The sequence below is a fragment of the Pipistrellus kuhlii genome, unplaced genomic scaffold (assembly GCF_014108245.1).
Source record: "Pipistrellus kuhlii isolate mPipKuh1 unplaced genomic scaffold, mPipKuh1.p scaffold_m20_p_15, whole genome shotgun sequence".
Lineage (NCBI taxonomy): Eukaryota > Metazoa > Chordata > Mammalia > Chiroptera > Vespertilionidae > Pipistrellus > Pipistrellus kuhlii.
The window spans coordinates 5,562,884-5,590,595 of record NW_023425460.1 but is presented as its reverse complement, the minus strand read 5'-3'; the positions used below and the strand labels follow the sequence as shown (position 1 = coordinate 5,590,595).

Here is a 27,712-nt window from a genome sequence, read left to right as displayed (position 1 = left end):
CCAGACCTGGGCACCTCAGTGTCTCCAGATAGGATGCATGGTAAAGAATGTTTGTTAAGATAAGTGAACCTGGGGGCGGAGAGGGGCCAGGCCCCAAGAGAATCTTCCCTGGGGGAGGTCACAGGGGACTCTGACCTGGGGACAGGAGGAGGTTCAGCTTCTCCCCAAGATTAGACCCCTGGTTCTCCACGTGTGGCTCAGACCAGCAGCAGCAGCCATCGCTTGAGAACCTGGTAGTGATGCAAATTCTGAGGCCCCACCTAGGACTTCTGAATCAAGAACTCCTGGTACGGGCAATCCAGTCCACCCTCAGGTGACCCTAATAGAGGCTGAAGGTGGAGGGCTGCTCCTCTCGCTAGTGTCCATGTTCTGCCCATGAACAGAGAGTGGGACTCAGCAGGCCTGGGAAGGAGCTTACGTGTTCCTGGCATTGCTCCTGCAGTTGCCCAGGTACCCAGGTGTGCCCCTGCGTTAAGACCCGCCCCTGAGCAGGGCTGCTTCTCGCTGCCTGTGTGTGGAATTACCCAGGAGACTTGGAAACATTCTAATGGCCGAGCTCCACCCCAGCAGTTCTGACGGCCTATCTGGCTGGGACAAGGGGAAGTTCAAAGCTCCCCAGATGACTCTAATATACTGCACATATACTTACACTTCCTGTGTAAGAACCACCTGGGCAATGTATTACACCAGCCCCCCAAAAGTCTACAGGTTCGGGCCTGGGCCCAAGAATTTTTATTTCTAATGAGTTTCTAGGGAACGCATTGGCCTGCCCACCACACCTCCGTGGCTTTGCTCTCAGGGGAATATGCGTACTTTCTAGATACCTGAAGTCTACTTTGGGTTGGGATGGCCTGCTTCTGAATTTCTATACATTTATTACTGTTCCTTATAAAATACCCATCCAGTTAAATCATCAACATCTTAAAAGGCAAGATTTTTGTCTTCCCCATCTGAGGGCCACTCCTAGGAGACAGTGGCTTGCACACAGTAGGTATTCAGTTGGATAAGTGCAGCGGTGTCTCAGAGCTGCCTCCTGTGCTCACTTTCTTCCCATCTGACCCGCCAGCCTGGTCAACCCAAATCAGCCCTGAGCCCTGGAGGAGAGGCAAGGCATCTCTCTGAGAATGATGTGAAGGTAAATACTCACAGGGCCTAGAGATTTAGATTGCTTGAGGAGGCAGTTCCAGTAACACCCAGATGAAGTACAGCCATCTGGAGAGGTTCTGGCATTTACGAAAACCGACTGCTGAATTTGCTCCTTGAAGACATTCATTTTGGGATGTAATTTCCAATTTGGCATAGAACAGGGCTGTGCAACTCAACAAGGATTTAGAGTTCTGCTATCCACAGAGGGCATCTTATTTAAAGCATGTCCCTGACGAAGCGACATCAAGGGGACAGAACGAGAAAATCTCTTCCAGGGGAGTCATTTCTCTCCAAGCTGTTTCAGCTACAACAACTACAGAACCGCCATCAGCTCCCTACAAGATCTGAACTCAGAGCCCTGCCTCACTGGGGCTGTCTTGTCTCAGAACCCAGCCACAGGGACAGAACCAAATGCATTTATTTCTCGGGCAGCCTCATAGTGATCCATCCCAGTGTTATTTCCAAGATGCATGGTGCCATGCGCTTCCTCCTCCAAAATAATCTATACTAATAAAAGAGAAACATGCAAATTGACCATCACTCAGCTATGCCCACCAGCCAATTAGAGGGGGTATGCAAATTAACTCAACAAAGATGGTGGTTAATTTGCATATACAGATGTGGAATGAATACTAGAGACAGCATAGAAGAAAGAAGGAGGGAAAGCAGAAAGTGGGGCGGCGGCGGTGGCAGCAGGAGGGAAAACATGGTGTGGGGGGCAGCAGCCGGAGGAAAAGCACTGGGTGGTAGCAGCGTTCAGGTCGCAGGAAACCCTGTTCTTGCAGGAATCTTCCTGCAATGGGCCTCTAGTAATAATAATCATCATCTCAGGCAAAGAATAGAGCCCATGATCTCGAACATACTCTTTCAGGACGGACCAACTATAGTGACATGGGTTTTTTGTTTTTTTTTATTTATTTCACTCCTTGTGTACAATAAACCAAGCAGCTCAGAAAAAGAGACTGGTAGAAAAGAAAAAACATGTTTTTAAAAATGTTTAAAATTTAAAAACAAGTAGGGTGGAGGCTGGTGAGTTACAGAAATTGTATTAACCTCCCCACTCCCAAAAGGACTGAATGACTTTTCTTCTCAATGTCCTTTCTCACTTCAGGGGACCAAAGAAATTCTGTGAGGGTGTCTCTGCTTTTTGTCAGGAGACTGGGGGGAGGAGGGAGCTGCATCCAGTATTTGATATGATTGAACAAGACCACTGACTAATTCTTTGAAGTGTAATTCTTAGGCTAATAAATGCTATAGTTTGAGAGTCGGCATAATATAGCATCAAGAAATGTGGACCTTGGAGGTAGACTACAGGGTCCAAAGCCTGGCTCTGCCACTTCCTATGTGACCCTTGGCATGTTACTGAACCACCCGTGCCTGCCTCAGTTTCACCATTATAAAATGGGGTTAAAAGTATCCAATTTCACTGGAATAATTATACATTGCATATATCAATGTACATATGTATGTATACATATCACATATACATTTACATGTAATATGAACCCATGCACCACTACTCCAATTCTAGAAGCACTTATTTCCCTTTTAAAATGTTCTCTCTCTGTCTCCCTTCCTCTCCCTGCCCCCAAAGACATCTGGGTCCCAAAATAAAAGCCACACTTTTTGTTATATTTTAAATAAAGCTACTAACTATCGGAGGAAGGTTATCAGGGGCTTTAGAGAATTTAGATGTCCAGATGCCTGAGGTTTGGGCGCAAGTGACCTCCGGGGTCTCAAAGGCCCTTCTTTCCAGACCAGGGCCTTGGGGCCAGGAGCCCCTGAAGGGGAGGAAGCGGGGAGTTCATGGTTGTAGTGTTGGTCCAGCCAATAGTACATCCCATGGGGGTACACACCCCCCCCCACCTCTGCCAAGCACAAGCTGCCCTTTGAGTTTGAGCCAGTTTGTTCCCCTTTTCCTCCATCCCACTTAATCCCGCATAATCCAGCAAACTCCAAATAGGCCTGTAGGGGGAGCCAGAGGCCTCTCCTTTCAGCGCCCAGAAGTCCATTTCAGACTCGGAGAGCTCTGGGGAAGAACTGGGAGGCCTCTTTTGTGCTCCCACCTCCCCCACTACAATAATTTAACTTGGGTAAGGTGATGGGGAGTTTCATTTTGGTAGTGTACTAACGACTATTCTACATCCGCTCAAGAAAGTTATTTACTTCTTTTAGAATAAAACATTTAACATTGGTCCTTTCAATAAAAATCACTTCCATAAACTTTCGTCCAGCTACCAGTGTTTGAAGACTGTCCTGGGAGCACAAAATGAAAAACTGTGGTGTGTTCTGTCACAAGCTCACGGCCTGGAGCCACGTGGCCCCCGCAGGCCTTCAGGGGCGAGGGAGACGCTCGGTGCTGTCCAACAGCACAGTCTCCAGCCACGTGGAGCTCTCAGCTCTTGCAATAGAATGACTGAGCATCAGAGCTGGGGTTTCATTTTGATTAATGTACAACTAAATAGCTAAATGCGGCCAGTGCTCAACACATTGGACAGCACAGTGCAGAGTGGGAAGCCATGCTGTTTCAAGCACAGTCCCCTGCCCACTGGGCATCTCCTGGGCTACAGAGATGCAGAGTCCCGGCCACCACCCCCACCTCCTGAGTCAGAAAGGGCATTCTAGCAAGATCCGGCGCTTCACATGCCCACCTAAGTGTAGGAAGCCTATGCTAGGGAGGCATTCAGGCACACTCAGAGTTAGGAGACATACCTACCCTCTTAGTGCATTCAAATGCAACTGGGGACCATTCAAACATGCTGAGCCTAGGTCACCCCGCCCCCAACCCAGAGACTTCGACTTAACTGGCTGGAGGTTTGCTCTGATATCCTGAGTTTTCAAAGCTCTTCGGGGTGGGTGGAGTAAAAGGCAGTCCAAGGTCAGTAGTTCTCAAAACTGGGCGAGTAGCAGGATTACCAGGAGGCTGTTGGATCAAACTCGGAGAGTTCCCGACCCCCTGGGTCTAGGCTGGGTCCTAGGAATCTGTATTTCTTTTTTTAAAAAAATATATTTTATTGATTTTTTACAGAGAGGAAGGGAGAGGGATAGAGAGTTAGAAACATCGATGAGAGAGAAACATCGATCAGCTGCCTCCTGCACATCTCCCACTGGGGATGTGCCCTTGACCGGAATCAAACCTGGGACCCTTCAGTCCGCAGGCCAATGCTCTATCCACTGAGCCAAACCAGTTTCATCAAGAATCTGCATTTCTAACAAGCTTTCTGGAGCTGCTGCCTGTCTGGCAATCACACTCTCAGAACCGCTGGCAAATGCTTTTAAAAGCACAGGCTCCAGAGCCAGACTAACCTGGGCTGAGCCCCGGGTCCATTTACCACCTGGGAAAGTTACCTAACCCCAAACCTGGCTCCCTAAATTGTAAAACAGCCTCAAAGTATTTACTCTCTGGCTTGGCTGTGAATATTAACTGAGATAATGCCCATGAGATGCTGAGCCCAGTGTCTGCTCTTAATAAGCGATCAACAATGGTTCATTATCATTATTGTATGATCATTCATTCAACAAGCACAGATTATGTGCCGGGAACTGTTCGAGACACTGGGGACACAGCAAATACAAGACAGCCACAGTCCCTGACATTCTGAGCCTCTGAGCCCTGGACCTGCCTCCTAACTGCTTATCCTGCTCTGGCAGCGCCAATCAGAAAAGCACAGGGAACAAAGGTCAGGGAGTAAAGCTGCACAGGAGGCAGAGTGAGGGCTGAGCTCAGCTGAGGGGGGCAGGGAGGCCTGTAACCAGAGAGGCAGGAGGGACAAAAACTCACTCCTGACTGGGTACCAGGAAAGGTACAGCTGTCAAATGCCCCCCAGAAGCTGAAGGCAGCTGGAGAGGAGGGGGAAGGGTTAGGGAGAGTAGGGGGCAAGATTGGAGGGGAAGGGGAGGCTGGGAGTTAGGTCTGCCTGTCTGGTTGGGCTGCCCAAAAGGGGCTGCCTTCACTCTCTGTTTTTGTTTTGTTTTGTTTTGTTTTGTTTTGTTAAATCTCAACACACTGAAAATAACCGGTGTCCAAAAAAGAGAAACCAGCCAAGGCTTCCACTCTCACTTATTCTCACCAAGTGCCGGGCTGGTTAAGGTCAGGTCCAGGTGTTAACCTCACCTCACCTGGGGTTCTTCCAGCCAGGGAGAGGCCCTGGGCCAGACCCCTTCTGAAGTGGATGAGCAACAGTGAGACCCCTGAGACTGCAGACGAGCCCCTGAAAAATGCCCACTCAAGGGGAGAGTGAGGTTCTGACCCCATGCACAGCTTCCCTGGGAACATGGTGGCATGCCACCAAAACTCGTCCACCTCTTGGCACTCCAAAAATTCTGGCTTCCTTCTGCTCTTTTGCATGAACTCAGAAAGGCAGAAAGCAGGAGTTCTGAGAAAGGAGAGCTTTTAAGCAGGGAATACGCGGACCTAACTTGTGCCCTCAGTGGCTGCAACCACACAGAACAGGGTTCCAGAGCTGGCTGTAACTTGCTTAAGAACCGTGATGGAAAACAGGCAAGTCTATCTAGACAATTAAAACACAAACAATGCCCTAGCTGGTTTGGCTCAGTGGATAGAGCATTGGCCTGAGGACTGAAGGGTCCCAGGTTCAATTCCAGTCAAGGGCACATGCCCGGATTATGGGCTCAATCCCCAGTAGGTAGCCGATCACTGATGTTTCTCTCTCTTTCTCCATCTCCCTTCCTCTCAGAAATCAATAAAAATACATTTAAAGATAAACACATAAATAAAATACAAACAAAAAAACCTACAAGTGAGTGACGGTCTCAGGTGTCACAGCGGGCTGGGTCAGTACAGGTGACAAGGGTGCTGCAGCCCTGAGCGCCTGCCAGAGCTTTTGGCCTCCACGCTGTGCAGAGCCACTCCTGCACGGGTCCCAGCTCTGGGCTCTAGCTCTGTGCCTTTGGGCAAGTTACTTATCCCCTCTGAATCTGCTTCCTTTGGCAAAATAGGCAGAGTAATACCCCCACCCCCCAAAAAATGTACGTGTTCATCCTTAGAACCTGTGACTATGGTATCTTAAAGGCAAAAGGCAATCAAAGTAGCAGGTAAATCAAGGTTGCTAACCACTGACTAAAAGATGGGGGACCACCCTGGATTATCCAGGTGAGCACCTGGTATAATCACCAGGGTCCTTAGAAGTGGAAATGGAGGCAGAAAAGAGAGCCAAGAGGAGATTAGAGAGCAAGAGTAGAGAGGAGCCCGTGAGGAAACAGCCCACCATGGCTGGCTCTGACGAAGGAGGAGGGGGTCGTGAGCCAAGGATGTAGGTGGCCTACGGGAGCTGGAAAAGGCAAGGGAATAGAATCTTCCTCAGAGCTTCCAGAAAAGAGCACATTGTTATCTTAGCCCAGAGAGGCCAGTGTTAACCTCCAACCTACAGAATGAAAGACAACCAATGTGTATGTGTGCTGTTTTAAGACCTTGTTTGTAGCAGTTTTACTGCAACGAGAACAAACTCGCCCCTTGCCTTGCAAGGTCGTGAGGCTGACGCCTGGCACAGGGAAAGGACACCTCTTATCTAGGATGGTGTCCTCCAAACTGGAGACTGGCTCTGTGTCCCACCCTGGGGCTCCCCAGCCACAGCCTCAGCCAGCCGCCCCTCCCTGAGGCCTCCTCGCCTTCCCGCCCACAGCAGCTCTTTCTCCTCCAGACACCCAGGGGCCTGACAGGCTGTACCTGGCAATTTGGGACTTAATTACATAGTGGGCAGTGTTACCTGCTGTTGCTACCTGTGTGTTTATTTTGGTTCCACCGCTAGATTGAAGCCTTCGTCTCCAACAGGAACGATGTTTTGTCCTTTAGTTACTGTTGTTTTTAAGAACCTGTACTTTTTCTTTTACAAACCTGTTTTTATCACCTTATGACACAAAAACGTACTCCTCGGGCGTATATTTATAAGCAGAGAGCCTAAGTCGTTTTAATTGCCCTATGGCTTGGCATTAACTCTTCTATTTTTTTAAAAGGCATTTTCTATTTTGTAGCAGAGTTTGCTGAAGGGTCTTAAGTCTCAGGGCCAAGGCCAGGTCTCACATGGACCAGGGTCTGTGACTGTGGCTCCTCACTCGCGTCTGATTTGCTCCGTCAGAGAAGAGGGGCCCGAGGATGTTGAGAATCACAGTAAAGCAAGGCCAGAGCGGCCAACCAGATGGCCTTCCTCCTGGTGCTGAGCACACAGTAGGTGCTTCGGAAAGACAGTTTCACTGACTGGCTAGGGAGTGCATTATTTTTTTGTGTGTTTACATATTTTTATATACAAAAATATGTAAACACACAAAAGAGCCACCTACAGCTCACTGGCCTTCCTTAGGGACAGAGTTCCCAAAAGCATGAGACCCACAGAGAACAGAGTTCTCCCCAGAGCATAGCATTCACGTCTCAAAATAAGACACATCTCTCATTTCCAGGCCCACTTATTTTAAGGAGAAAGGAGAAAAAAAAAATTGTGAAAGAAACAGAAGTGAAAAAGCTGGTGTGTGGGAACGGGAATTAAAAAAAGCAGCGGCGTGCCGCCTGTCAACGTGGATGTCCTCACGTCCTGCTGCCTTATTTTTGGTTCCTATTCTGGTTTGTTTCCTTCCCTGGTGCTCTGTTTTTTGTTATTCCTCTTAATCCTCACCTGAGGATATGTATTTTAGAGTGACGGAGGAAGGGAGAGAGGGAGGGAGAGAGAAACATTGATGTGAGAGAGAAAGATCAAACAGTTCCCTTTTGTACCTGCCCCGGCCAGGGATGGAACCCACAGTCCAAGTATGTGCCCTGACTGGAAATGGAACCTGCCACCTTCTGGTGTATGGGACAACACTCCAACCAACTGAGCCACCCGGCCAGACTCTTCCCTGAGGCTTTCAGGTCTGCCATGTGGGTGAGAAAGAAAGAAAGAGAGGCCTGGAGTGATCATTAAATTCATCCTATGTACCTAGTACTTTACTCACATTACCTCACTGAATCCCCACTGCAACCTTACAAGCTGAGTGCTATTAAGAGCCCTATTGTGCAGGTGAGAAGGCAGAGTGTAAGACAGGGACAATGACCTTGCACGGAGTCACCTGTCAGCAAGTGGCTGAGCCATAATGTGAATGGATGGGGTAAAGCCAGTACTTAATTAACTTGGATCCTCTCTGCTCTGTGGCAGCCCAGGCTCCCTCAGGGGAAGCAGAACTGATCCACAAGTGGCTAAGGTGCCCCTGGACTCAGGAGATACCTGCGTTTCCCAGGTCCAAGTGGCCACTCTAGAAACTGGGCATGGGAAAGGACATGTGGGAAGCCATGAGGGTGTGTGTGTGTGTGTGTTTTCTTTCTTTTTTAACATATGTTTACTGATTTCTGAGAGGAAGGGAGAGGGATAGAGAGATAGAAACATCAATAAGAGACAAACATCAATCAGCTTCCTCCCACATACCCCCCTTTGATTGATGGGGATGTGCCCTCAATCAAGGTATGTGCTCTTGACTGGAATCGAACCTGGGACCCTTCAGTCCGCAGGTTGACTGACGCTCTATCCACTGACCCAAACTGGCCAGGGCAAGGGAATGTGTTCTTAAATAAAATCTCTTTCCTGCCTGCCCACAGTGAAGCCCTCAGTGAGTGAGAAGAGATGGAAGGTGCAACAGCTGAGTCATCCCCAACCCAGTTCCTCAAACCCCAAAACTCTCCATGGCAGGACAGAGGGGGGAGAAGGCAGCCTGAGGAAGGGCAGAAAGTCAGACCAAATCTGGGACAAATCACCTCTTTCATCACAGCCTGGCAATGTGACCTTGGACCAAAGAGTTAACCTCTCTGAGCCTCAGTTTCCTTACCTGTAAAACAGGGAACATAATTCCTAGCTGAGGACTGACTTCATGTTTGTCAGGGGCTTGTCAGAGTGCCCAGAACTTAGTAGTACCAGAATAAATATTAGCTTTTATTAGTAATAGACTATCAAAGGCACGAAGAATATGCACAAAAAAGGAAGTAATTACCACACTACTTATAATAATAAAAGCATAATATGCTGGTGTCTGCCTGCAGCCAGAGGAAACCCTGGGTCCCAGGTGCCAGTGGAAGCCGGTGCTGGCAGCCAGGGGAAGGAAGGCCTTCTCTTGCACGAATTGTGTGTGTTGGGCCTCTAGGACTATATAATAGGCAACCATATAGTAACAATAAGAAATCAAACATGGTAAGGGATATGCTGTGGGAAAGTCAGTGTGGGGAGTCATGCCCTCCCTGTGTTTTAGCCCCGAAGTGCCAGCTGCAGCCCAGACCCCTGCCTGGGGAGGGCCATGGAGGTGTGAGTGGGAGAACCAGGAGACGCACTGTCCTGCAGCTCAGTCCAATCCTCAGTAATGGCAGAACCTTTTCATTTCCTGAGAGGAAGGCGGCACCTCCTGCAATGCCCCATTTAATGAGATTATTCCTTCTGCTTTATGTGCCGTACGCATGGGAATGTTCATTCCACCGCTGGCAGCTAGCTGGTACAATGCTTGTCTCTTGGTGTAATAACCCATGTATTAAATCAGGCACGAGACCCGCCTTGAAATATCATCACTCCACCTTCCCTTCTACAGCAGGCAGGCCGGTACTGAATCTCACCCAGGGGCTCAGTTACCAAAGAACAAGAAGTGTTGTTATTCAAGGTGTTTTCTCTTACAAGAGGAGAAAGGTTATTTGCTTATTGTTATTATTAATTATCATTACCATTATTTCAGGGCCCAAAATGTCCTTGGGCTATGTTTTTTCAGGAAAAGTGCCTGACACATGGTAGATATTTAATAAATATTGTTCAATTAATGAACAAACTGAAGCACACTTAGAACATTTTTTGAAAAGCAACCAGAGTAGGTGCAGAATGTATCTCATGTTCTTCGCTTTCCTTTTTCTTCCCCCTTTTCTGTTTGCTCTGATAGATTTCATTAGATCAGAACACACCTCCAAAAATTAGGATTAAGCCCTCTACAAGAAGGCATGGATTCTTAAAACACCCAAGGTCTCCTGGCAGTAAGACACTCCAGAGCGCATTTCCCTCACAAGGTGGAGGCTTGGTGCTACACCCTTACCCGGGTGAGGCCTGCTAGCTGCAGAAGCATCTCCACCAAGGTCAGGAAGGGGCCTCCTCATCATCTAGGACCACAAGGCCCCAGATAGAATGGACCCTTACATAAAATTAAAATTCAGGAACTACGAAGACTGAAAGTAATTATGCCAACCCTCCCATTTTTTCAGATGGGAAAACTGAGGCTCCAGAAAAGAAAAGTGGTTCTTAAGTGCACAGAACATAACCAAGAGAAGGCACATTCCTTTTCTTCCTCCCATCCTTCTTCCTTTCCTCCCTCTTTCTCACTCTCCCCCTTCCCTCTCTTATCCTTCCTCTCTTCTTCCTTATCTCCCTTCTTTCATTCTTTGTTTCTTTGTCTCTTCAAGGGAGTATGTGTGTGTGTGTACTCTTTGCAATGGGATAGTTAGGAAAAGCTCTGGTTAGCAGACCATATGTAATTTTGGAAATGTTGGTGATTTAATTTCATTAACTTCTCAGTCCTCCCCAACAACCTACATCCCAAATTTACCTATCAATACAAACATCTTAGAGACTTTCTGAGCTAAAAGATCCATAGAGATCGCCAAGCCCAACCTTTAGTATACAGGTGAAAACAACAGGTCAAGTGATGAACAGTGAGCCCCTGAGTCACAAAGCCATCTAACAGCTAAGCTGAGGTGTCTGGAACCCTTGGTTGCAGAGCACATCTGGGTCATATGGAAGCCATCTCTCAGATATGTGTGCAGCTCAATGGGCTCATTGTGTTGGCTGGAACACCCAATCTGAGCACACACATCTCAAATCAAGCATGAGAAAACCGGTAGAAAATAGTGTGTCCTATAAGAGGACACACACAATGTGTGCATGAGATTATTAGATATACTATATATAAAAGATGCTTATTTTTAAAGCTAGAGACCCAGTGCACAAAATTTGTGTACTGGAGGGGTATTGGGCCCTAAGCCAGCAGTCGGACATCCCTCTTGCAGTTTGGAACTCCTCGCTCCTTAATGCCTGCCTGCTTGCTGCTCCTTACCACTCAGCTTGCTGTTCCTTAGTGCTGCCATGGAGGCAGGAGAGGCTCCTGCCAATGTCGCTACACTCGCCAGCCATAGCCAGGCTTCTGGCTGAGCAGCTCTCCCCCAGTGGGAGCACACTGACCACCAGGGGGCAGCTGCCACATTAAGCGTCTGCCCCCTGGTGGTCAGTGTGCATCATAGTGACTGGTCATTCTGGTAGTTCGACTGCAATGGTCATTTAGGCTTTTATTATATAGATATATGATACTATGTATATAATAAATTCACAGTGCTAGCAAGAACATCACAACATGTTGCTACAACATATTGACACTACATTTTTGAAATGTTATCCATCAATATCTGTGCAAAGTAAACTACACATATTCAAGTCCTCTCCCAGGAACCTGGAACTACTTATGCAAATAGAATTGTACAAATACATGGATGAGCATGTTTATTAGACCATTGTGTATAGTAGAAGAAGAAAATGATCATGTGTCCATCATTAGAGTTATGGCTGAATAAACTGGGGCACAGCAATAGATGGATTTTTGTGCTGAAGAGATGTCATTATTGTATAATGTGATTCACACAATTATCTTGTACAAAAACCATGACTTCTAACACACTATCGTGTGAACATTCATGCTTTCTGTGGTGGAATGAATGTGAAGGACAGTTTTGGGGGCCGTTAACACAGAGCAGCCCAGAGAGCAGGCAGGGAGGGGGGCAGGAGGGTAATATGATTAATATTTTCTTTATGTAAGCATTTTTGAATGTTTATAATGACTATAATATATACATACTAGAGGCCCGGTGCACAGATTCATGCACCAGTGGGATGCCTCGACCTAGCCTGCAAGGATTGAACCAAAACCAGCTCTCTGACATCCCCCAAGGGGTCCTGGATTGCAAGAGGATGGTGCTCAAGTGACCCACCCAGAATTAGGCTTCCTCCTCCCTGGTTCCAGGTGAATCACCTAAGAACCACAGCTGCCAAGTCACCACAGCTCAGCAGCCCCTGCATTGAACATCTGCACCCTGGTTAGCTACTGGTCAGATAGTCAGATGGTTGGATGGTTGCTTAGACATATATATAATTTGGGGGGAGGAATAAAGTTAAGACAAAAAAATCCTGAGAATAAAAACAGATGGAACCCACAAATTGTCCTCCAAGTCCTGTTTCAGCCTTTCTTCTTCCCCTGTAGACACCTGGCAGCAGAACATTATTCAGTGAAGCAGAGAGAACCCTAAAACTGTTTCTCTAAGACCTGCCACAGTCATCCTCTGAGCTACCCTAGTCCTGATACAGGAGGTGACATGGAGAGTGGAGATAGGAGGTGATGTGGAGAGTGGAGACAGGAGAGAAAGGGAGAAGGAGAGAAAGACAGAAACATCAGCGATGACAGAGAATCATTGACTGGCTGCCTCCTACATGTCCATATTGGGGATCAAGCCTGCAACACAGGCAAGTGCCCTGACTTGAAATAAAACCATGACTTCCTGGTTTGTAGATTGATGCTCAACCACTGAGTGACACAGGCCAGGCAGAAGTTCTTCTTTTAGCACAGGGAGCTCAGTCTTCTTCAAGGCAAGGAGTGACTCGAGATGCTTTGCCTTATCCTGCCCACAAAGGAACTATTGCTGTAAATAAACCACACAGGACCCACTCTTTATAAAACTGAGAGGCATGTAGAAGCTGGCTTTACCAAGCTGGTCTTCTGGGCACCCGAATCAGCTACTTAGAAAGTTGGCCTTGCCTCCATGGGCTTATTTGTCCAGCACTAACTTCAAGTTGAATACAAGGTGACAGAGGTCCCAGGCACACAGAGGTCCCAGCTGTGACAGTGATGGCCACCAGGCTTCCACAATGACCAAACCACATTACCTGAAGAACAGGCTGTGCAAATCCTGTGGTCTGGTGCTCCAAGGAGAACTGTCCCCATCAGCTTCTAACACTCCAGGGGCTGTTCACAGTAACACACACAACTTCCTTCCCACAGAAGCAGCCCCGCCCTCTGACCCGCCCTGGAGTCTCTATTTCAGCCATGGCCCAGGAAGCAGGAGGAAGAAGGGGAGAGAGGCTGACTTACCAAGCCAACTTCTGTTTAAGTACACAGACACAAACACAGGGGGGACCGTGAAGAAATCCACCACAGAGTTCACCTCCAGCCAGAACCACAGCTTGTCGTTGGCTGCAATAAACTGGGGGGAAGAAAAGAGAGGAAAAATGAGAAGCTTGGTGCCAGCATTCAAAAGACACTCTGCCAAAAGCTACGTTTTGGTTTCTTGTGGGGGTCTGGAGTGAGATGTTATATTCTTCTCATATCTACACCAATGACATGCTAGTTTTTGTCTTAGAATTCAGACAGCTGTTTCTAAAGGCTGTTCTTTTATTGCTTGCTCTGTTGGCTTTGGAGAAAGCTCAGGCAGTATATTTTTCTGTGGTTTTTCAACTGCATCAGAGGGAAAAGACTCTAATGTAAATAAAGCATATATGGATGCATTCATTCATACACACACACACACACACACACCTCTGTAATCCACCTCGGTACCACTCGTCATAAACACTCCCAAACCCCAAATTCTGCTGCCCGCTGCACTTCCCCCCACCCTCTGCTTGATTCCACTGTTCTCTCAGGATTCAGCTGATAAACAAACATTTGAAGGTAAAAAGCACTTTTCTAAGTTCTGTTTAAGGGAACAATGCCCTCCAGTGTGAATGGAGGGAAGAGAAGCAGTTGGCCAGTGGAGACATAATAGTTATTCCAATCCCCATTTCTCCCCCTGTGAACACAATTAACATATACTCCAGAAAATGCTGTTCTAAGGAAAAGGCTCTCCCACAGACTGAAACTCCGGACACAGGGCTGCCTCGTCCCCTGGGAACGCCGGGCTTTGTCTGCCTGTGAGAGCAGACGTCGGTGGAGGATGGCCCTGGGGTACAAGACCTGCACCCCCGTGGTGGGACCATGCAGTGTTGCTCCAACTTACCCGCAAGCCAAAGTAGAGAAGGAAGAACACGTTGAAAGCCATGTCGATCTGTAATGTGAAATCTTTGTAGAAATTCTGGCAGGATTCTATTGGGCTATTAGACAGGAAGAAGAAAAAGCATTGGGTAAGTGAGAGGCACCGCCCAGTCTCCCGCAGGCCACACAGCGGTGATGCTGGGGTAGAGGACACAGTGAACATCCGTAAAATAAAGCGCTTGGTCTTCCTACCCCGTGTGATCATCAAGCAAGCATCGCCAAGGGGTCTTTCCATTCAACCATTCGGTCTTTTGTTCTGTTATTTATTTTTTATGATTTTCTATCTCTCTAGATTATTTTTATTACCATTCCACATTTGAGCTAAAATTTTTAAGAAGGTCATGCAGACACCTTGGAGGAAGGACAAGCAAAAGACACTACCAAACTCCTTAGTTTCACATTAACCCTTAAAGGACTGACTTCTTTCCTTTAGAGGACACGTTCCCACAGCTGAGTACAGTCCCTCACACCCTTCAGCACATTGGCAGTGGATCCCATTTCCAATTAAACACGGTGGCCATGTTTGGAACCTTTTTAAAGCCATCAGCCGACTGACAGAAAAGGACCCAGGAGCGCCTCAGGAAAGCTGTGGAGGAGAGGATCCTGGGTGAGGTTCTGGGGAGACTAAGTGTGGATTCATGTGCGGCACTCTGATCCGGGAAGAAGCATTGCCTAACTGGTAAAAGTCAAGGCCATTAAACCAAACGTTGAAGCAGTACTCTAAGGGTTAATTTCATTTTTCTTTTTGGCATGCAGGTTAACCGGCTCTGTGAGTGTCGAGCAGCGAATGCGAACCCCAGCACACTCTACTTTGTTCAGGAGTCGGCAGATCAAGAGTGTGCTACTATACAAACTGGTACACGCCTTCCCGCGTCAAACTGATCCGAGGATCAGTGTGTGATAGAGTCCCAAGTTTGGGGCTGGGTGGGAAGCAGGAAAGGCTCATAAGCATCTCAGAGCTGAGAATGAAACTTATAGTATACTGTTATCAGTAAGCAAATGGTAACACCCAGGCCAGGAGCATAAGGGAAGGTGAGGTGAGCAAAAGAGGGGAGTGTGGGGAGAAGTTAAATACTTTCCCCAGATGGAAAGCAACGTGGGCCTCCAGGCCAGGAGAGGGCAAGCTTGAGAAATGCGGGATGGAGGATTTCCCAGTATTACCAGTTTGGAAACGGATGTATGCAATACCAGTTAGTATAGTTGCACGTCTGTAAGGACAATGCTTAGTTGTTCAACAGGCAGGAATCTGTGCAGTAGGGGAATGCAGGGCCCATGTAGAGCCAGGGCAGGTCAGTCTGTGGGATCATATTACATGCACTACATTTATCCATTCTCATCTCTATCACAGGTCAAACATGCCCTTTGTCACCTCCCAAATCACAAACAGGAGGAAAGAACCTCCAGAAAAGCATTAGGAGAAATCTACATTTGCATTTACAAACTAAGGAGACTGAACAGAAAACAAACACTGAAAAAAATGGCTCTTTTATAAAGGAAACAACTGACTGGGTTTTCACTACAGTAAGGGATCTGGAGGAAAGACAATGAATTTGCTTAGTCCAATCCTGAAAGGAGACAGGAGAAAAAGCCAGACATCACGGCCTGGCTCTTTGCCTGCTCTCCTCCATTGGTATCAGTTTAAACAGAGAAAGGAAAATGCAGATCTAGAGTTAATGTGACATTGCTGCATTCCCAAGCCACGATGGCATTCTGTTTTGTTTCAAGAACAGAGCCTGCAAGGTTCCCAGGTGCCAGAGTCCTTAGCTACCCTTGCTGCAGAGAAAGAAAGCACAGAAGTCGGTTGACCAGAAATCCACTATGGATCCCAAAGCATGAGGAGACCATGTAGCCCTTTGCTATGAAAAAGCAAAGGCGTGTGTTTGTGGGAGACCTGAGCAAGAGAGGGAGGCCTCGGAGCTCTGTTGGTAAATATCACACTCATGTCTTCATGTGTGCCAACAGCAGCTTAGCTGTGCATTATAAATTCATATCCATCAAGACTGATGGGTATTCAGTCAAGGGGACAGTGAAAATCCCAGTGCCTAAGTCTATTATGGGAAACCCACCATTGCTTCACCAAGGTCAAATGATAACCATACTATTGACCTCACAATAGCTATTAGAGTTACGGATGGCAGGTTTGGGGGTCCTGTGAGTTCTCTAGCTCCCATTATTCCCATGGCTCCTGTGGATAATTTGGTAATTACCTTAAAATACATCTTGTAGGGAATGAGCTTGCTAGACTGTGGAGAGGACAGAACAGTGTAGGAAGAGATGCCAGCTCAATGCCATTGAGGGCATTTTGGTTCAACAGAAATAGAAGCAGATGTTCAAAAAAGTATAAAGGATCAGGCTGCAGCAGCTTCTCTCCACCGTTCTGTGCCCCCTTGCCATTTCTGCTGCGCCCTCCTATGCCGCCCATTTCTAAAGGCAACAGAGAGAGGGCTGGTGCTAAAGGACATGGTGTTGAAAAATATACCTCTGCAGCACCTCTGATTTACAGAGAATAATGTTGAAACCATAATAGACCCTTTTTTTCTGTCAGATTTTGAGCCGATTTAATCATTGTTTCATATCATTCCTCGAGTCCTAGACTTTGAGCTGAAATAGTAAAGGGAGTAAATTATGCACTGGTGCTGGCAGTCCTTCCTCAGCTGGAGCTCACCAATAAATGAGCACACTCTGCTGAGATGAAAAGGTGAGAGGGAAGCAGGAAATTTGGGGACAAAAGAGGGTCAGCCCCTAGGGCCCAGGTAGGACCAGATTAACCAGGGAGTTAACCAGTTTTCTACCCCTTTTAGCTCTTTAACTTGCCAAAGAGTGCAAGGAGGAATGTCCTGCTGGATTTTCTTAAGTGGCAACAGAACTGTTGGCCAGGATCCCCTCCAAGATCAGTCCTCTCAGGGCCTTTGGTCCGTGGATTCACACAGTCACAGACCAGGAGGGGAAGTTCTACACTCCCAAGATGGAAACAACTCATGGATAAGTTCATGGATCTCAACAAACAGAAGGGTTGGTTGGCCATATTAGCCAGGATTTCTTTTCTCCCAAAGAGATTGTATCTTAATGATTAATGCTCATTGTAGGATGGGACAATTACATAGAAACTCCTCTTCCTTCTAGTGTAAAGTAGGAGAGTTCCTTGTCTAGACATACAGAAATTCCAGGAGCTAGAAACTAAATCACTTTTTTAACCATCAAGGAAAGGAACTCAGATACACACTTAGATGTAATTCGCCATTCTGATGAGCATGTCCACGGAGAACCGGCTTTTTATGGACCTGTGTTGCCAATTAAAAAAAAAAAAAAAAAAAAAAAAAAAAGTGGAGTTTTAAGAATTGAAATAAGGACACTAGTTTTAATCCTGGCAGTAGAAAATGGACTTTCCCTATATTTTCCTTGGTTAATTGGAGACAATAATTAGAGGACACAAGACACGTGGTAAGCTGATGAACTATTTATTCCTCAGTTTCCAGAGTCCGTGGATCAAGACTGATACTAAAACCTTAGACAAATGTCAGTGTTCACCTGGACCCCCGGGGGCACCTTCAAGAAATGCCTGCTCCTCTGGGATGAATATCCAGTGTTAGATAGAGGCTGAAATACAAACTCCCACTTCCTCCTAACCATCAACAGTAACGTCTCAGAATTGAGCTCTCTCTATACAGGAAAATAAGATTCACGCAAAGTGGGAAATATACTTCTTTCCTCATCAATTTAACAACACAATGTCCAATGAGGCCCATGAGTAAGAACAGTCTTTCCTGAAGACGGACTTAAGGACGTGTCTTTCCCAAGCACAAGGCAAGCCACAGCGTCCCAGGTCCTCTTTCAAAGGGCAAAGGGGGAAAGACAGAAATCTCACTTCCAGCAGTTATTCCTATGAACGTCTGCATCATCTCCAAGAGGGAAGTAACTGCCCTCTCTTCTCAGCCTCTACACCTCCCTGCAGTTCTCTGAAGTCTGTCTGCCCTCCCTGGGTCTGGCTGTCCAACCCTGTGAAGATACTCGTTCAGGACAGTGGTTCTCAAATGTTAGCGTGCACCTAGAAGGCTTGTTACGTCATGGGCCCACCTCCCAGGGCTTCTGAGTTGGTAGATCTGAGAGAAGGTCCTGAGAAGTTGCATTTCTAAGGATTCCCAGATGCTGCTGCTCATGTGGGGACCACCCTTTGCGAACCACTGCTCAGACCTTGCTTGCAACTACATGCTAATTACAGGGGCTGCTGCTTGAGGAGATCTGAACTCAGATCTGAATGAGATGATCAGGCATGAAGACCACCTTCAGATAAGCAGCTGCATACCACTTGACTAACTGCTGAGACCTAAGGGTTGGACAAATATTTTCAGTTTCAGATGTGGACGCTGGGGAAAAAAATTAAGATGATTCAGGGAAGTAATTACAACACTGCTATGCAAGCTTCACCAATGACATTCCAATTATCCACCAGAGCGTGCCCAGGCAGCACATGTGTAGTTTAATACTTAAAGGAAAAATAATGATGGGGAGGTTATCAAGACCATTATTTGTAAGAGGTAAAGAAATGTTAAGCAGCTTAGGCATAACAACAGCAAATATCGGAGATGGTTTAATAAATAACCACAAGAGAGGGAAGGGACTAGTGAGGCACTTTCTGAAATAATTTCCAATATTTAAATTCTCTTCACTCTTGTGGCCAGTACCTTTTGAAATTGGATGGAGCCTTTTCAATTTCCACCTGAGAAATTGGACTACCAGAGTTCAGGCCTACAGCACCAGAGACAGGGATCAATACAAAAAGCTTAATGATTCCAGACTCTTCTCCTAGTCCTACCTCTGCAATGTGGCCAGATTAATTTAATTAAAATATGTCATTCATCCATCATCATGGTTCCCTCCTGCCTCATATATCTACTCAGCTTGGCTGGGAAAGAAGCTCTAAAACCTGGCCTCTCCCTGCATCTTCCATTTTATACTCTGCTATGCTCTAGCCAAGCCCTCTGCTACTATGAACTGGTGCCTTCGTTATTTCCTGAGTGTGACCCATATGTTCCTAATTCTAAAGCTATGCTTTTGCTGTGGTCTCGTTAAATGCTCCTCCCTCTCTGTGCTCAAACCTTAGGCAGCCTTCAAAGCTACTGAAAAGCATGACTCAGCAAATTACTCATGCTTCACTGATCTCTCCCACCTCTGAACTCCTATAGCATGAGGAGCAAGGAATTCTAAACTGTCATATAATGTTGATTATCATTTAATTCAATGTAATAATACGTGGCATTTGTATAGAGTTGACCTATACTCTTCCACTTGGTACTCCTAACTTGGCAAAATAGATACTGTTATCATCTCTCTTCTGCAGGGGTTCGGCACCCCCCCCCCCTCTAAGGTCACGATGCTAAGAGGTACAGAGACTCAGCATCCTTTCCGCCATACCACCTCCTTCTCCAGATGAACTGCAAGATCTTGGAGATAAAAAAAGAACATCAGACATTGTATCTGCTATCCACAGATCCTGGTATTGAGCTTATACAAAAATGATGGGATTGACTGACTTATGGAGGAGGTAAAACTATTCTAGAAAAAATCGATTCATTTGTTGAATAGTCTGGGAAAGTCTAGAGGGAGCTGAGCTATCCAGCCTACATCTAAACCTTCTATGTCAAGACTGTCCTGCGGAACATTACAAATCCTCAGAATACTTAAAGGAAAAATAATGATGGGGAGGTTATCAAGGGATCCTGAGTAGTAGTGGCATCATGAAGGCTAATCCCATCAGCTGAGGGCAAGTCCCTCCACTTACAGAGAAGTAATTCCCAGTTATCCAAATGTTTAAAGATGGATGACCCTCAACATGCCCCAATTTTCTCTCACCCTCTCCTATCCTAGAACAAGAATGAACATAGTCATGGGTGATGATATTTAGATACCTTGAACACTTCTAATTATATACTAGACAATCAATAAGCATTATATCCCATTCCATTCTATCAAATTTTTAAAAATTATGAAATCAGCCGAAACCGGTTTGGCTCAGTGGTAGAACGTCGGCCTGCGGACTGAAAGGTCCCGGGTTCGATTCCGGTCGAGGGCATGTACCTTGGTTGCGGGCACATCCCCGGTGGGGGTTGTGCAAGAGGCAGCTGATTGATGTTTCTCTCTCATCGACGTTTCTAACTCTCTATCTCTCTCCCTTCCTCTCTGTAAAAAATCAATAAAATATATTTAAAAAAATTATGAAATCATATAGTCATGGATATTATGGAACCTGTCTGCAACAGGGGGAGAAAATCAAAGCGATTTGAGGGTTAATAATTTTGAAATTTAATAACATCTGTATTTATTGGGTAAGTTAACTGTCTCCACTAAATAGGAATAAACCTAACTAAGCTGAATATTATAAGACCAAGAAGTTCTAAAAGGAAAGCTAGTCTTTGCAATGTATAGTTGGCCCTTGAACAATAGGGTTTGAATTGCCCAGATCCACTTATACATGGATATTTTTCAATAAATATGCACAGTATTGTACATGTATTTTCCTTATTACTTCCTTAATAATATTTTATTTTCTCTAGCTTACTCTAGTATATTTTAAGAATACAGTATATAATACATATAATATACAAACTGAGTATTAACTGACATGTTTTTGCTAAGGCTTCCAGTCAACAGTGTAGGCTACCAGCAGTTAAATTTGGGGAGTCAAAAGTTATAAGTGGATTTTTGAGTATGTGGGGATTAGAGTTCCTAACCTCTGCATAGGTCAAAGGCCAACTGTACTCCAAATTAGAGTTCAGCATTTTTACTCATATAATTTTAAGTCTCAGAAAACTACCTTGCAAGCTAATAACAATAGTGAATTCAGTGTGAATGACATGATACTAATTAATCATTGAGAAAATAATAATCTGTTTATAAAACATTATCTTCTAAACTGGACAGTACCCCAGGACTATCCAGATCTTGAATAGATTGAAGTTGAAAGCTTCATATCTTTTTGCTTTTCTCAGTCCCCCCATTTCAATGACCTTGTCAGAGCTTTGAAGTTAAAAGTTTATATTTTTAATGTTGGTGCTTTTGGTGTTTATCCTGGATGGGGCCAATATTCAATAAATTGATTGATTTTTATTAATTTTAACAAACAGAATCAACTCTGTTCTGTTGATCAGCATTGTGACTTTACCTCAGAATGTCTGGTAGTAGTTATTGTCTAAGATGTTATTGCTGATGGGTAGGTTTGTGTTCAATCAGTAATTAATATTGATGATAGTAACATCAAAATGAGCCCGTGGTTTTATTTTAAAACACTTTTTTTTAAGATCTTTCAATGGTTCTAATGTGAATAGAAAATACTTTTTGTTACTTGCAGTATTGATCTATCATGATCCCAAGCCAGATGGTTAAGTGGCTTTGCTGGGAAATGTTGTTATGGGTGTGTATCAATAGGTCTATTAATCACTTCTGACAGCACCAGGCTTCTAATTATGCGTCTGCTCAATTGTGATCCAACAGCCACAAACATGCCTCATTAAGGTCATGCTGAAATTAATTGGAATAGATGGGTAAGTGGTATATGGACCCTCACTACTCTTTGTATTCTATGTCTTCTTGAGCTTTGATTGATAAGGAGACTCCTGAAACAGCAGCAACAGACTTCAGAAAAGTTGTTTGGCTCAGGGTGTCTCCCTGAGTAATTCGTTCCAATAATTGAGCATTCTTCTAGGAGACAAAGAAAATTACATAGATGGCTGATGGAGAGAACAAAATATGTCAACTCCTTATGCATTGGATTTCTCAATGAAGCACATAGATAATTTGTTTTCATGAAACTCAGATGATTAAATCTCTGTCACTTTCCCATAGAGCTCTTCTAAACGTTGGCACAAGACTTCGGCGTGCTATCTAAGCTTAGGTTCTCCTTCTTATCTTCATTCCAAATCTTTTCATCCATTGATACAGCCAAATAAGCAAATCAAAAGCGAAGTGTGGGCATTGTAAGTTAACTTAAAAAGGAATTAGCAGATAGATAGTTTTGGAGTTCAGTGGAAGAATTAAAATCCCAGATCTACCCGTTATCTGCTGTGTGATTGTGGACAAATAATTTGACTTCTCCAAGCAGTGGTTTTCTCATCTGTAAATTGGAGAGACAGATACACACCTCAAAGGCTGTGATGAAGATGAAATTGAATAATGAGTAAAAACCAAACACTGAACAAGGGTTAGTTATTTTAAAAACTAAGTAATTATAGTGACAATAACTTTATATAAAAATGCCACACGCAAAAAAAATCTCCCAATGAACAAAAAACGAATAGAGAAATCAATCATTTCACATTTTACTTTTCCATCTGTGTTTGCTTTATTGCCCACTTCTCAGGTGTTGCAACATAATTCAAATGCCCAATAGAATGTGCAGTGAGCTTTGGTGTGATTATATATATTGGAGCATTAACTTTGGGTAATATCAAGGAAGAAACACCAGGAAAATTATATTTCCATGAAGGCAGCCCTAAATACTAAATAACTAACCAAAATTTCATGAGAGAGAAGCCATGAGTCACTTTCACGCGTGGCCCAGGGAGACTGTGTGCTGTCCGTTCTGTAGTCTTCAGCAGAGGAGAGAGTGCCGTGTGCCTGGCTGGCCTCGGTGGACCTAAAGGAGACCAGGGGAGGGAGCAGTCTTCCAAATACCTCTTCCAATTCTTGTCCACAGATCATGTGTTTTTCACTGTTGGACTCTTGGAATGATGTCCAAGACAACCTTCCCTCTAATGTTTGTTTTCTCCAGCTTGTCTACAGACTACAATTATTGCAATCACAGTTGTTACCAGAGTAGAATTAGTGTTCACACTTGCCAGCAACTTTTATGTAATAAATCAGAGTTAAGCTACTACACAGAACAGTCTTGCCAAATGAGTGCTGCTTTGGTTTACACTAAACTGTCTGAGGAGTCCTGACTGTCTCCTCCTCTCTCATGTCCCTGCCTCCACTGAGCTAGCCCTCTCTCCTTCAGTAAAACTTGTTTAGTAAAGATGTGACGAGTAGAGGGTTCAAAGAGTACTCAGTGCGCTCACGTTCAAGCACAAAGACTAAGAGCTCTTTCAGGGTCGCTCAAATAGCCATGTATAGAGCTGGGGTGGTGCATGTGGGTAGGGGTGGATTCAAGCACACACTCGCATACACACACACACACACACACACACACACACACACAGGCACAACCCACAGCCCTTTGGCTCAAACATACACTCTATCAAACCCCACTCTGAGACCACCCACAAAACAGGACATCCTGGGTGAAGTGATTAGAACTGGAGAGAAGAAGGGAGAGGAGAAAACCCAAATCTGAAAGGAAAGCAAGAAAGCCAGACACATGCCTGGCACGGAAGCAGGCCCTCTGAGCCTGGAGCCACCCTCCTCTCAGGCCTATGGACCTGAGGAAACAAGAATAGGGGTTCATCCTGCTGCACCTCTCCCTCCAGGGCCTTGTTCCCAGATATGAAATGTCATGCATGTGTGAGTAAGCCCATGCACCATCATCTCTAACCTGTAACAGACAAGAGTCAGTTCTGGATGCTGGGGAGCAACTGCCTGGTGTCTTCCTTTCTTAAGGAGAGAACAGCCATGAGGAAGAGGCTGGGACAAGGTTTCCAGGGATTTGGGCCTCGAGACTTCCCAGAGAAGAAAGGCTCCTAATCGCACAGAGAAGGGCAGAGGCTCCTAAGGAGAAGCCTGAGCCCTCTCTCTACAAAGGCCATGCAATCGGAGTAAGGCTGAGCTTGTGTACTGGGATTCCCACAGCATAGCCGGTTCAGGTCACTCTGGGTCCTCTCTGGCCTTTATGGAGTACAAACTTTACGATTCTTCTGTCTGAGCCTCATCTCCAAATGTTTGCCTCATCTGGGCGTTCCCTGGTCACTCATTCCCTATGTCCCCTACTTAGCTTGCACCCTACGCTTCCATTCTTGCCTTCCTTCCTGACTTTGACATAATCCTGATACCTGGACAACCTGACCTTGACAATGCCTTTTGCCCATGGGTCATCCTGCAAGGACTTAGAGTGGAGAAGCCAAAACTACTGACTCCACCACCAGGCCAAGCTGGTTCTGGGTCCCAGACTAGCAGGATAATCAGAGGAGGGTAAGAAGGATGCCTTAGAGACAGACAGCTGCCTTTCCTATTCTCTTCCATGGACTTCAACTTTGGCCAACAGCCTAAGAGGCCTACCACAATTTCAACCCACTCTCTCCCAGCCACACCTGGACACAACCTGAATGGCACACAGTCCCCTCAGTGGTCTCATTCAAATGGCCACACTTACAAAGAATGCTAACATCAAAGGCCTGCCTGGTATTGATTTCGGGAGGCCCGAGAGCATTGGGGAAACAATCATTACGTAAGGCAACAGTCACTCCATCTATCTGCTGCTTCACTTTGAATAATAGAAAACACAGTCACAAAACAGCCGCCATAGATTAACCACAAGGACACAGCCATCGGAAACAGTTACACGTGAAGCCATACGTGAAGCCAAAGGATAATTATGATAACTGTTTCAGACATCCTGGGGTGTTTTTGTTTTGTTTGCTTTGTTTTACTAAGACACAGAGAAAGACCGGGTACAAGTCTTCCTGACAACCGGCGCAGAAAACAATTACACCTTTATTACACAACGGAATGAAATAGCCGTGTCTCAGCTCTGTCTTTGGCTGACAGCTGAGGCAGGGACGTTGTGTATGAATTCCTATTTAGGAGCTTTGTTGAGAGCCCAGCAGCCTCGCAACCAAAACAGAGAGCCAAGATGTTGTTGATTGCAGCCCGGAGCTCCTGCAGCCAGGCATCGCCCCAGAGAACCAGAGGTGACAGTCACCTTCAGAAACAAACTGTCATCATCAGCAAGGAAAATGGGAAGGACTTCTTAAATCCTATGAAGATGCAAGCAGACCTTCAAGTATACACGTAATTTCCTTCTCAACTACTTTGTGAAAATAACTCATGCCTGGAACCTTTCTTTGTCTTCATTCTTCTCTCTCCCACTTGCTTCTGGCTAGCATTGGAAATCACTTATTTATCAGATTTCTCCTGCTTATGCCACAGAAATAAGAGCTCTCCCCACCCTAGAGTGCTGTCCACTTGATTCCAGGATCCAAATTTGGAAAAGAACATCATGAATGACACACTCGCTAACTCTTTCCTCCCCTGCAGTTCCCCCTTTTAATTCTGTCGCCACACCTTTGATTTTCTCTAGTGCTATTTTCTCCATCACTTTAAAACATTTCTCTGAGGGACCCAGGAAACCCATAGGAAGCTGATTTTATATATATATATATATATATATATATATATATATATATATATATATATATATATATATAAAATTGGTATTTTTACAAAGAGGAAGGGAGAGGGATCCATGAGAAAGAAACATGGACATGGATCAGCTGCCTCCTGCACACTGTATGTGTTTGCAACCAAGGTACATGCCCTTGACCAGAATCAAACCTGGGTCTCTTGAGTCCACAGGCCAGTGCTCCTAACTGAGCCAAACCGGTTAGGGCAGGAAGCTGATTTCTTATGACTTTCTCCTTTGTCTGCACAAATGGACCCACTAATGCCCTCTCTAGGTTGGGATTTCAGACATTCCTTCATTCTATCAGGAAGCACTGTTTTTCTGAGGAGGAGGAATGGGTCCTCTCCTGAAGCACCTCGCAGAGGAGAGCCAGTTGTTTTCTTTAGCCGCCTTCCCCACTCCAAGCCGGAAGCTCTGGCAAGTGAGAGGATTTTAATCAGCTAGTCAGGACCTCCTGCTCTCCGCAGGCTGTACTGGAATCCCTCCCAGCTCCTCTACAAAAGAGAAAACTCTCCCTTCACTTAAGCAAAGTGTTGCTACAGGTGAGCGCGTGTCTTTAATAGAACAGAGACAGGGGGAGTACGGAAACAGCTCCCAGCTACTAAATCCCCCTGACAGGAAGGAATCACGATTCTTGAGGAAAAATCAAAACAAGATAGGAAGCCTTCATTTTGGTGTCATTATGATCGCTTCCTGCAAAGTGTCAATCTGAGGGTCCTGGCAAGCTAGTACCACCAGGATTTCTCTAAGAAGTTTATTCCTACCTGAGGATTATCAGAGTTGGGTAATGCCCACCTCTCAACTCCCTTGAGTCACAGCCAAGGTATGTCTAAAACGTAAAGCATCTAATTACATGAAACAGCAAAAATTGCAGTAAGAAAACAGATCCTGACCATCATGTTTATAAAGGTGCATTCTGAGAATAAAAGAAAGAACCAACACATGTTTAAAAAGAAAAGCAGTTTTAGAGCAAGTCATTAGTCAGCCCTAAGGCAAAACTGTATTTCAAGGAGAGAAAATTATCACACTTTCTATTCAGTAATGCTGAAAGCAGAGCCAATATTTTACATCTATCAAATTTAAATTAGTGACACCTCTGTTTATACAATAAACTGAGACAAAGACTAATGATTGTATTTCCCTGGGCATTTAGCTTAAGAGGTGCTTTTTAAAGTATAAACATTTGAACATTTATTAAATCTAATAAAAACCAAATAGGTGCCTGGCCAGTGTGGGTCAGTGGATGGGCATCGTCCCTTGCACGAAAAGGTTGTCAGTTCGATTCCCAGACAGGAGGTCAGGACACATGCCCTGGTTTCGAGCTTGATCCTAGGTAGGGAGCCTGAGGGGGCAGCTGATCAATGTTTCCTTCTCACATTAATGTTTCTCCCTTCATCTCTCTCTCTAACTATATATATTTATGATATTCTTTTATTGATTTCAGAGAGGAAGGGAGAAGGGGAGATAGAAACATCAATGATGACAGGGAATTATTAATCAGTTGCCTCCTGCACACCTCCCATTGGGGATCAAGCCTGCAACCTGGGCATTGCCCTGACCAGGAATCGAACCCCGTGACTTTCTGGTTCATAGGTTAACACTCAACCACTGAGCCGTGCCAGCCAGCCTAAAAATATATTTTTAAAAGCCTAGGTAACATTGTTCAGGAAGATGTGAAAAGTATCACAATCCTGGTCCCTTTGGGCACAGATCACTAGTTGTTACTTGGAAAACTGACCCTCACTTCTAAATTCCTTGTTGTTCACCTCTGCTCGGCACATGCCTAAAAACAGATGTATTTATCTCTTTCACAACATTCTAGTCCTGAATTTTCAAGGGACAAGGTGGCCTTTGTGGTGTCACAGCAAACTGGGGACCCACAAGGACGTCCAAAGAGAACCCTAAGTCGCAGTGCTTCCGTCTTCAGAATGCTCGCCGTCCATTCCATGCATGCGCCCAGTGCTCACACGTGTGGGTCCAGGCCCCGGGGGAAGCACGAGGCATGCACGGGCCGTGCAGAAAAAGGCTCTGGTTAACCTGGAGCAACAACCGAAAGGGTGAGGTTGCAGCATGCAGTGGAAACCACAGCTTGGCCTTGCTGCCATGCAGAAAAGACCTACATCAAAGAGTCTGCAGTGCGGCTCCTGGGTGAGAGTCGACATGAGA

The 27,712-nt window shown here is 45.5% G+C and overlaps 1 protein-coding gene across 29 annotated transcripts in view; it reads right to left on the bottom strand.

Moving 5' to 3' along the window:
- KCNMA1 (potassium calcium-activated channel subfamily M alpha 1) overlaps nucleotides 1–27,712 on the bottom strand; it is a 669,206-nt gene that overhangs the window by 263,727 nt on the left and 377,767 nt on the right. For all 29 annotated transcript variants that reach the window (XM_036438135.2, XM_045581697.1, XM_036438142.2 and 26 more), the window contains exons 4-5: nucleotides 14,186–14,279; nucleotides 13,282–13,393 (exon numbers count right to left, since the gene is read on the bottom strand). In XM_036438135.2, the coding sequence (XP_036294028.1) occupies nucleotides 13,282–13,393; nucleotides 14,186–14,279 (206 nt within the window). The remainder of the gene's footprint in view (nucleotides 1–13,281; nucleotides 13,394–14,185; nucleotides 14,280–27,712) is intronic.